The sequence below is a fragment of the Theropithecus gelada genome, chromosome 1 (assembly GCF_003255815.1).
Source record: "Theropithecus gelada isolate Dixy chromosome 1, Tgel_1.0, whole genome shotgun sequence".
Classification (NCBI taxonomy): Eukaryota; Metazoa; Chordata; class Mammalia; order Primates; family Cercopithecidae; genus Theropithecus; species Theropithecus gelada.
In genome coordinates this window covers 215,752,670-215,764,372 of record NC_037668.1, presented here as the reverse complement: position 1 = coordinate 215,764,372, position 11,703 = coordinate 215,752,670, and the positions used below count along the sequence as shown (strand labels likewise).

At 49.1% G+C, this 11,703-nt stretch overlaps 1 protein-coding gene across 1 annotated transcript; it reads right to left on the bottom strand.

The window, feature by feature from the left end:
* Positions 1–1,878: 1,878 nt before the first annotated feature.
* On the bottom strand, positions 1,879–3,174 carry BECN2 (beclin 2). Its single transcript, XM_025361042.1, has one exon. It carries the CDS (start codon positions 3,172–3,174, stop codon positions 1,879–1,881), a length of 1,296 nt encoding a protein of 431 aa, XP_025216827.1.
* Between the last annotated feature and the right edge of the window lie 8,529 nt (positions 3,175–11,703).

The window sequence follows — 11,703 nt, the reverse complement described above, 5'->3', positions numbered from 1 at the left end:
ACCTGGACCTCCCAGACTCAAGTGATCCTCCCACCTCAGCCTCCAGGCTAGCTAGGACTACAGGTGCACACCACATCACGCCAGGCTAATTTTTAAAAAATATTTTGTAGGCCAGGTAAGGTGGCTCACGCCTGTAATTCCAGCATTTTAGGAAGCCAAGTTGGGCCTGTCACCTGAGGTCAGGAGTTCGAGACCAGCCTGGCTAACATGGTGAAACCCCGTCTCTACTAAAATAATATAAAAATTAGCTGGGCGTGGTGGCACAAACCTGTAATCCCAGCTTCTCGGGAGGCTGAGGCAGGAGAATCATGAACCTGGGAGGCAGAGGTTTCAGTGAGCTGAGATTGTGCCACTGCACTCCAGCCTGGATGACAGAGTGAGATTTTGTCTCAAAAAAAAAAAAAAAAATCAGCTGGGTGTGGTGGTGGATGTCTGTAATCCTAGCTACTTAAGGGAGGCTGAGGCAGGAGAATTGCTTGAACCTGGGAGGCAGAGGTTGCCGTGGGCTGAGATGGCACCACTGCACTCCAGCCTGGGAGACAAGAGCGAAACTCTGTCTCAAAAAATTAATAATAATAAAATTAAATTAATTTAAAAATTTTTGTTAAGATGGGGTTGCTCTAGGTTGCCCAGGCTGGTCTCGGAACTTCTGGGCTCAAGCAATTCTCCCTCCTCCACCTCTCAAAGTGCTAGGATTCAATCTTCAGCTTTCTGGAAGGGTTCACCTCAAGACCCTTTAATTTATCTACCAGCCAATGGTAGATAGTCACTTCCTGGCCACCTCAGCCCCTCACCTCACAGTTAATCTCAACATCATGACACAGTCCAGTAAGACTCACCTCTCACTTTAAATCATTAAAGAACAGTCGAAATTTATTGAAAGCTTCTCAGGGATGAAGAGGAGGGGCTTACACAACAGGGATGAAGAGGAGGGGCTTACACAACAGGGATGAAGAGGAGGGGCATCATAACAAAAACGAAATTTTTGAGTATTCTTTCCCCTGCCCCCGACTCCAATGTTCCATTACATACATCCATGGCCCAAAATATCTTTAAATTAAATTTGAAAACCTCCACCTTGCTCCTCACCATGCCCTCTTTCCTACCCACCCTTAGTCCTTGCCCTCTGTGTCCCTTTATCCCTTTATGCAGAAGTAATCTTAGCCTCTTGTGATTTAATTTTTCCTGTCATTTTGAATGTTCGGGTGGAGAAGGGGAGTGGAAGTTACAAGGAAGAAGGGACAAAAGTGTGTTGGGGAAGACTTATCTGATAATATATTTACAATACTTTAGAAAAAAAGAAAGTGGGCTGGGCGGGGTGGCTCATGCCTGTAATTCTAGCAGTTTGGGAGTCTGAGGTAGGCGGATCCCCTGAGATCAGGAGGTTGAGACCAGCCTGGCCAACATGACGAAACCCTGTCTCTACTAAAAATACAAAAATTAGCTGGGTGTGGTGGTGCGCACCTGTAATCCCAGCTACTTGGGAGGCTGAGGCAGGAGAATTGCCTGAACCCAGGAGGTAGAGGCTGCAGTGAGCCGAGATTGTGTCACTGCACTCCAGCCCGGGCCACAGAGTGTGGCTCTGTCTCAAAAAAGGCCAGGTGTGGTGGCTCACACCTGTAATCCCAGCATTTTGAGAGGCCGAGGCAGGTGGATCACCTGAGACCAGGAGTTCAAGGCCAACCTGGTCAACATGGCGAAACCCCGTCTCTACTAAAAATACAAAAATTAGCCATGTGTGATGGCAGGCGCTTATAATCCCAGCTACTCGGGAGGCTGAGGCAGGAGAATTGCTTGAACCCAGGAAGCCGAGGTTGCAGTGAGCCAAGATGGCACCACTGTACTCCAGCCTGGGTGACAGAGCAAGACTCAAGAAAGCTACTTTTGATACCTTGAGGCAACCCAGATGAGACTCCGCTTTAAATTTATAAGCAAGAACTTGAGTGCCTTTGTCCACAGCTCCTGCGTGTTCAGATGCGTTCTGATGGAATAGCATTCCCCTCGGCCGCCAGCGTCCTCCATCAGGCCTGTCTCCACCTGGATCCTGTAGGGCAGACAGAGGCCCAGCTCACCCTTCTCAGCCTCTTCCTTGAACTGCTGCATGCAGTCCAGGAAGGCCACCATCGCGCGGTCGAACTTGTTATTGAGGAAAACATCCTGCCCCCCGTAAGAGAACAAGGGGAGCTCAGTGCCCTCATCTGTTAAAGACTTCAGATAGGAATGGTTTCCGCAGGGGATGAGTCGATACCTCTGAAACTGCAGTCCAATTGTATTGGCCAGGGCAAGGAGCAGCAAAGCCGCCTGTCCCCAGGCAGCGTTAATCTCATTCCAGCCCACAGGGACAGTGGGGAGGCGGCCCAACCTGAAGTTATTGATGACGCCCAAGGAGCCCTCCACCCAGATCTCAAACGTGGCAGTGAAACAGTTGATTTCCTTCAACCGGTCCATCTGGACCCTGGCATATTGCAGCTGGTTCTCCACGTTCCCCAGCTGGTCAAGCAGTTCCAGCTGCTGCCACTTCAAGGCACTGTAGTCCCTGTAGTACCGCCTCTCCTGCTGACCCAGCTCCGCAGCCTCTGCCTGGGCTGCCTCGAGATCCGTGGCTGCTCTTGCATTGCTCCTGTCCACATCCTCCAGCTCCTGCACCAGCCTGGCCTCCTCCAGCTCCAGGTCCCGCAGCTCCGCCCGCAGCGCCGCGGTCTCGTCCTCGCTGGTCGCCAGCATCCCGGTCTCCAGGCAGCGTTGGTAGTTCTGACTCTCAGCTTCTGTGAGAGCGAGCTGGATGTCCAGCTGCTCTAGAAGACTGTCGGTGCACTCTTCACACAGGGGATGGTCCACATCTTCTTGGCCAGAGACGATGTCAAAAATGTCACCAGCTGCCTTCTGGATGCTACTGAGCGCTTGCATGGGGCCAAGCTCCCCCAGCAGGGTGAAGACGTTGGCCTGGTCCCTGGACACACTGCCATCACCTGGAAGGGGTCTGCTGGAGGCGCCATCCTGTGGTTCCTCAGCATCTGTCACCTCGCTGGTGGTGGCGCCGGGCTCCGGGGTGTCTCCGGGCTCAGCCTGCCCGGAGGTGGGCGCCGCGGCCGCAGGGAGGCTCCCGGACTCCGAGGAGCAGCTCAGCCTTAGAGCCTGGTGGCAGCGCTGGCACAGGAAGCGGATGGAAGTCATGGCGGAGGGCCTGACTCCCGCCTTGTGTCTAATTTTCCTGAGGCTCCCAGTTGCTTATCATTTTATAGCTTTTCAGGTCTTTCTAGAAGAGTGATCCTTTTAAAATGCACATGTCGTCTTGTCACTCTCCTACTGAAAATCCTACAATGGTACCCTCCCTCGGTACCTGTAGACCCCCTTCAGCTCCTTACAGGCCCGGGATTATTTCCAAAAGGAAAATCTGATCACCTCCTTTTCCTCCTGTACCACGTCCAAGGCACGCCTTAAGAGTAATCTTGCTAAAACTAAAATCTCATCATGGCACTGCCCTCCTTACAGTGTTTAACACTCTTATCTAACCTTAAGATCAAGTCCAATCAACTTTGGCCGAGGGCGTTGGCTCACGCCTGTAATCCCGGTACACTGGGAGGCCGAGGCGGAAGGATCACTGGAGGCCAGTAGTCCCAGAATACCCTGGGCTACATAGGCAGACCCCTTCTCTACAAAAAGTGAAAAAATTAGCCAGGTGGGGTGGCCACTTACAGTCCCAGCTACTTAAAAGGGTGAGGTGGGAGGATTGCTTCAGAGCTTGAGGTTGCAGTGAGCTACGGTCCACTCCACTCCCACCTGGGCAACAGAGTGAGACCCTGTCCCCAACCCTGACCCCCTCATCCCCATGCCCCCTTTACACACATACACACACACACACACACACTTAAAAGAAAATAAAAGTTCAGGCTGGGCGAGGTGGCTCACACCTGTAATCCCAGCACTTTGGGAGGCGGAAGTGGGTGGATCACTTGAAGTCAGGAGTTGGAGACCATCCTGGCCAATATTGTGAAATCCCGTCTCTACTAAAAATACAAAAATTAGTCGGGCATGGTGACAGGTGCCTGTAATCCCACCTACTCAGGAGGCTGAGGCAGGAGAATTGCTGGAACCCAGGAGGTGGAGGTTGCAGTGAGCCAAGATCACACTACTTTACTCCAGCCTGGGTGACAGAGAGAAACTCCGTCTCAAAAAAAAAAAAAAAAAAAGGGGGGGGAAAGTTCAATCATTTTAACCTAACACCAACGCGGGAGCCTGTCTTCCTGGCTTCTTCTCTCCCCATTTCCTGCTCTCCTGAGCCATGGGCTCCTCTGTGTTCCTGCATGCTAGTTGCATTTCGGTTCTATCCAGCATGTAACTTTGTTCCCTCTGACTGGAACACTCTTCCTTCCCCTCTCCACCTGGCCGAGTCACTCATCCTCTAGGGCTGATTAACTGCTAAATCCACAGTGAACAGTAGATTATTGTTTTATGTTTTTTGAACAATTGATCTGTCTCCTAATCGATTGTGGTTGCCTCTCATGTTTGGCCCACCAGGAGGTTCTAGGGAATAATGAAGGATCTGAAAAGGGGTAGGGGCTCTGCAGTCAACTGCTAGAGGATGCTTCTGTTATTGATTCAGGAATATTTCAGAGAGGACATTTTCTCCGAGAACCTTCTCTGGTCCCCAATTTAAGGCTGTCTGCTCTGTGACAAACTTTTTTTTTTCTTTTCCAGATGGAGTCTCTCTCTGTCACCCAGGCTGGGGTGCAGCGGCACAGTCTCCACTCACTGTAACCTTCGTGTCCAGGGTTCAAGTGATTCTTGTATCTCAGCCTCCTGAGTAGCTGGGACTACGGACGTATACCACCCCACCCGGCTAATTTTTGTATTTTTAGTAGAGCTGGGCTTTTGCCATGTTGCCCAGGCTTGTCGAACTGTTGACCTCAACTGATCCTCCTGCCTTGGCCTCCCAAAGTGCTGGGATTACAGGCATGGGCCACTGCACACCTGGCCACACTTAACTTCTTTTTTGTTTTTTTGGTTTTTTTTTTAGACAGTCTCCCTCTGTCACCCAGGCTGGGGTGCAGTGGTGCAATTATTGGCTCACTGCAAACTCCACCTTGGGGTTCAAGCGATTCTCCTGCCTCAGCCTCCCGAGTATCTGGGACTACAGGCACATGCCACCACGCCTGGCTAATTTTTGTATTTTCAGTAGAGACGGGGTTTCACCAAGTTGGCCAGGCTAGTCTCGAACTCCTGGCCTCAAATGTTCTGCCCACCTTGACATCCCAGAATGCTGGGATTATAGGCGTAAGCCACCTCGCCCAGCCTATTTTTTCAATTGCTTTGTTTAGACGCAGTCTCACTGTGTTACCCAGGTTGGGGTACAGTGGCACAATCACTGTTCACTGCAGTCTCCACCTCCCAGACTCCAGCGATCCTCCCACCTCAGTATCCCGAGTACTTGAGACTACAGGCAATGTCACCACACTGGGTTCATTTTGTTTTTTTAATTTTTGTTGTTGTTGTTGTTAAGATGGGACCTTGCTATGTTGCCAGGGCTAGTCTCGAACTGGCCTCAAGCAATCTTCCCTCACTTTAACCTCCCAAAGCACTGGGATTACAGGCATGAGCACTTGGCCAAGTACTTGCTTTAAGCAAAAACCTATGAGCCTCTAACCTGTAGTTATTGACGTGGTGGGGTAGTGCATAAAATAAACACACACAGAAGGATCCACATTCCTCATCTGCAGGAAACCACAGTAGGGGGTGAAAAGTTAGTTACTCCTCCTAGAGTCCAGCAGGAGGCAGCCTGCCAGTAACATCTATTATTCTGGCAGGAGGAGGCTCTGTGGGCTGAGGGAAGGCAGGAAGCCATCCTTCACATTCACTGGGGAGTGGCCCTGGACTCCACACGTTTCAGCACATCAGGCGGTTGTGCTACATTGAACCACACGTGGAGGAAAATGTGGAAGGAAAACATGTCAAGGAAACAGTCTCCACTGGCCACCCTTTACTGTAGTCTTCAAACCCCATTTAATCCATGTTCCCATCATGGCAGCAGCATCAGTTTACATCTTTTTGTGTTTTTTTTTTGAGACAGAGTCTCACTCCATTGCCCAGGCTGGAGTGCAGTGGTGTGATCTTGGCTCACTACAACCTCCACCTCCCGGGTTCAAGTGATTCTTCTGCCTCAGCCTCCCGAGTGGCTGGGATTACAGGCGCCCACCACTACGCCTGGCTAATTTTTGTACTTATTTATTTATTTATTTATTTATTTATTTAGTAGAGATGAGGTTTAGACATGTTGACCAGGACTGGTCTCCAACTCCTGACCTCAAGTGATCCGCTCACCTTGGCCTCCCAAAATGCTGGGTTTACAGGCGTGAGCCACCGCCCCTGGCCTATCAATTTACATCTGTTACCACTTGGTCCTTCCTGTGATCTCTCACCCAGTGTTCTCTTTTGTTTGTTTCTCTTTTTTTAAATTGCTTTCTCACCCAGTATTATACCTGAACCTCAAAACCACTGGGAGGTGGGCAGGCAGACAGTACATCCCTACTTTCTAGTACAGAAACTAAAGTGTAGAGAAAGTAAACAATTAGTCATAACGTCTCTCTAGCCCTCCTGACCGCTCAGAAATGCCCCGGAGTCAGTAGGTAACAGGATCATCCTCTAGAAGTTGACTACAGAGTCCCCTACCTCTGTCCGGGTCATTCACTATTCCACAGAAACTGTCGAGTGGATCCAATGAGGCTACTCCATAATTGATCAGGAGACAGCTCAATTGCTGCAAAAGCTTAAAGCAATAATCCTCCGTTTGCTATGAATTTAGCAACAAGGGTTGCACAGTACTGCAAAGGGGTGCATGGTGCCCTCTGGGTGTTAACCCTGGGGTCATATTTTTATTTTATTTTTTGAGACGGAGTCTTGCTCTGTCACCCAGGCTGGAGTGCAATGGCGCGATCTCAGCTCACTGCAACCTCTGCCTCCTGGGTTCAGGTGATTCTCCTGCCTCAGCCTCTGGAGTAGCTGGGATTACAGGCACCCACCACCACGCCCAGCTAATTTTTGTATTTTTAGTAGAGAGGGGGTTTCAACCATGTTGGCCAGGCTGGTCTCGAACTCTTGGCCTCAAGTGATTCTCCCACCTCAGCCTCCCAGAGTGCTGGGATTACCTGGGGTTAAAGTTGGAAAGGATCCTCACAGAATCTGTCTTTCCTCACCCTGACACTTCTCCCTACAGGGTTGAGGAACAGCAGAATGAGGTTGAAACTGCTTTCAATGCCGTGGTCAGTTCTGAGTCCTGATTCATTCCCTGGAAGTAGAATGGCAAAGTGAATTCACTGGTAATGGCTATGCCTTATTTTAATTATGCTTTCATGAAAACCAAACAAAAATGGAGCCACAGGGCTTTTGAGCTGGAGTCAGCCCAGAGGGACAATGCCACAGGCTAAGGGAATATGGTGGGGAAGGGGAGTGGGAATTCTTTCTGACTCTAGGTTATCCAACTGAATAATGCCTCCAGGATACTCCAAAATCTATCTGTAGAGCCCTTCTTCAGTGGAGAAGGGAATCAGTGGAGCTGAATGAAGCGTTGCTCTCAGTTGGAAAGGAAATCCCTTATTATTTCTGGAGATTTCCCCCTTCAATTCCTTCCTTCTCACAAGATCGGGTGCATTCAGGGTGGTATGGCCATAGGCATCAATGCCTGCCTTCTGTTTCCAAGATCTCATTGTTTCATTTATTTATTTATTTATTTATTTATTTATTTATTTATTTATTTATTTTTGACAGAGTTTCCCTCTTGTTGTCCAGGCTGGAGTGCAGTGGCGTGATTTCAGCTCACTGCAACCTCCGCCTCCTGGGTTCAAGCAATTCTCCTGCCTCAGCCTCCTGAGTAGCTGGGATTACAGGCGTGCACCACCATGCCCAGCTAATTTTGGTATTTTTTGTAGAGACAGGCTTTCACCATGTTGGCCAGGCTGGTCTCGAGCTCCTGACCTCAGGTGATCCACCCGCCTAGGCCTCCCAAAGTGCTGGGATTACAGGCATGAGCCGCCATGCCCGGCCCAAGATCTCATTCTTGAGGGGTTGGGGAAGCCGAGAGGGAGAATTCTTTGGATCAAAGTGTATGTGGGCCAGGGTTTTTGTGCACTACTGTGTTGCCAGCACTTAGGTGAATTATCTTGACCCTCAACTCTCCTTCCACACTTCACTTATTTCCTTGGGTTCCTTTGCCACAAAACCCTGGGAGGGATTTGTCTATACTCACTGTCTCCAATTCCTCTCTGCACGTTTCCTCTTTTTTTTTTGAAATGGAGTCTCACTCGGTTGCCCAGGCTGGAGTGCAGTGGAGTAACCTTGGTTCACTGCAACCTCCACCTCCCAGGTCTAAGTGATTCTTCTGCCTCAGCCTCTTCAGTAGCTGGGATTACAGGTGCACGCCACCACACCTAGCTAATTTTTGTATTTTTAGTAGAGATGGGGTTTTGCCATGATGGCCAGGCTGATCTTGAACTCCTGTCCTCAAGTGATCTGCCCGCCTCGGCCTCCCAAAGTGCTGGGATTACAGGCATAAGCCTCCGCACCCGGCTGCACATTCCCTCTTAAATCCACCTAATCCGTCTTTATCCTCACCACTCCATGGAAACCCCTCTTACTAAGGTCACATATGCTATCCATGTTGTTAGCTTTCTCAGTGGACTAGGAAGCAAGGTCTTCAGCTAGAAGTAAGGGTGGGGAAGAGAGACCACGTGTGACAGTTACCTAGGAGAGTGAGGGGATTAGAGAGGCAGGATGGTTGCTGGTCAGGTGGAAACGTCCATATGCGACTTGCTGTCAGGAGTGGGTGTGCAGCCACAATCAACTGCGTGAATGTTGCCCAGCAAGCCAGACTAAACCAGGGAGACTCAGGAGGAGGAGGTGGAAGCAGGGGATGAGTAGGAAAGCTGACTGCCTTTTCTTTTTTTTTTTTTTTTTTAAATGAGGAGAGAATGGCAATCATTTACAATGTTTAAGAATGAAAAGCCGGCCGGGCACAGTGGCTCATGCATGTAACCCCAGCACTTTGGGAGGCTGAGGGGGGAGCGGATCACGAGGTCAGGAGATCGAGACCATCCTGGCTAACACGGTGAAACCCTGTCTCTACTAAAAAAAAACCAGAATATTAGCCGGGCATGGTTGCAGGCGCCTATAGTCCCAGCTACTCGGGAGGCTGAGGCAGGAGAATGGCGTGAACCCGGTAGGCAGAGCTGGCAGTGAGCCGAGATCATGTCACTGCACTCCAGCCTGGGTGACAAAGTGAGACTCCGTCTCAAACAAACAAACAAAAAGAATGAAAAGTCAATTAAGAAGAGGACTGAGCTTGGGCAACATGGTGAAACCCTGTCTCTACAAAAAATACAACAACAAACATATTAGCTGGGTGTGGTGCCACAGACCTGTAGTCCCAGCTACTTGTGAGGCTGAGGTGGGAAAATTGCTGGAGCCAGGAGGTCAAGACTGTAGTGAGGTGGAATTGTGCCACTGCACCCTGGCCTGGGTCATAGAGGGAGACCCTGTCTCAAAATAAAGTCTCAGAAAAGAGAAGGGAGGGGAGGAAAGGGGAGGAGAAGGGAGGGGAGGGGAGATACTCTTATTTGGATTCCAGAGAATAGCTGCTTCAGATTCTTCTAGATCTCTGAGCTTCCATTTTGACCCACTGGCTCTCCCTCCTTATCTGGTCAAGAGATTATGCATTTAAAAGAAACTCTCAAATCTGTATATTTTTAAAATTTATTGATTTAAACAGGGTCTTGTCTCTGTTACCCAGTGTCACCCAGGCTGGAGTGCAGTGGCACACTCATAGATCACCGCAACCTAAAACTCCTGGGCTCCAGTAATCCTCCTGACTCAGCCTCCTGAGTAGCTAAGACTATAGGTGTGTGCCACCACACCTGGCTATTTTTTTTTTTTTTTTGTAGAGATAGGGGTCTCACTTTGTTGCCCAGGGTAATCTCAAACTCCTAGGCTCAAGTAACCCTCCCACCTTGGCCTCCCCAGCACTGGGGTTACAGATGTAAGCTGTCACACCCAGTTCCCCAAAAAGCTAACTTTGATATGGACAATTGTTTTCTTTGTTTGTTTGGCTCATTGCAGCCTTAACCTTCAGGGCTCAGGTGATTCTCCCCTCTCAGTTTCCTAGTAACTGGGATTCCAGGTGGGCCACCACACCCAGCTAATGTTTGTGTTTTTAGTAGAGACATGGTTTCACCATGTTGGTCAGGCTGCTCTCAAGCTCCTCTTTTCCTGCAGCTTGCAAAGTGTGAATAAAAGCTTCCATTAAACAGTCAAGGCTACGTTGTTCATAGTTTAGGCATAAAAAATTCATTGAAATTTAAAAATAATAAATAAATAAATAAGATAATTCAAGATTGTGTACGTCCATGCTCATAGTAGTATTATTCAACAATATCTGGCTGGGCGCCGTGGCTGACGCCTGTAATCCCAGCACTTTGGGAAGCCGAGGTGGGTGGATCACCTGAGGTCAGGAGTTCGAGACTAGCCTGACCAATATGATGAAACCCCATCTCTACTAAAAATACAAAAATTAGCTGGGTGTGGTGGCGTGCACCTGTAATCCCAGCTACTCAGGAGACTGAGACAGGAGAATCGCTTGAACCTGGGAGGTGGAGGCTGCAGTGAGCCGAGATCGTGCCATTGCACTCCAGCCTGGACAACAAGAGCGAAACTGTTTCTAAAAAGAAACAAACAAACTAACAAAAACACAATATCTAGGCTGGGTGCAGTGCCTCACACCTGTAATCCCAACACTTTGGGAGGCTGAGGCGGGAGGATCACCTAAGGTCAGGAGTTCGAGACTAGCCTGATCAACGTGAGGAAACCCCATCTCTACTAAAAATACAAAATTAGCTGGGCGTGGTGGTGCATGCCTGTAATCCCAGCTACTTGGGAGGCTGAGGCAGGAGAATCGCTTGAACCCGGGAGGTGGAGGTTGCAGTGAGCTGAGATAATGCCATTGCACTCCAGCCTGGGGAACAAGAGTGAAACTCTGTCTCAAAAACAAAACAAAAACAAAAACAAACAAACAAACAAAAAGCCACAATATCTAAAACATGGAAGCAGCCCATATACCCATCAATGCATGAATGGATCACCAATAGGTCGTGGATGAATCTGATGGACCTTATGCTAACTGAAGTACGCCAGTCACAGAAAGGCAAATACTGTCTCATTCCACTTGTCTCAAATTCACAGAGACAGAAAGCAGGACAGAAGTTTCCAGGAGCTGGGGTGAAGGGAGGATGGGAGTTAATGTTTAATGGGTACAGAGTTGAAGTTTGGGAAGATGAAAAGTCCTGGGGACAGATAGTGATGTGGCTGCACAACAGTGTGAAGGCACTTAATGCCACTGAACTGCACACTTAAAAGTGGTTACAGTGGTACATTTTATGTGTACTACAATTTTTTTTAGAGATGGGGTCTCACTATGTTGCCCAGGCTGGCCTCAAACTCCTGGGCAAGTGAACTTCCTGCCTCCAATTGCCAAAGTCCACTTTCCAAAGTGCTGGGATTATAGGTGGGAGGCACTGTGCCGAGCCAATGTATATCATATGACAATTTTTATTTTATTATTTATTCATTTATTTATTTAATTTTCAAGACAGAGTCTCGCTCTGTCACCCAGGCTGGAGTGCAGTGGTGTGATCTCAGCCTACTGCAAACTCTGCCTCCCGA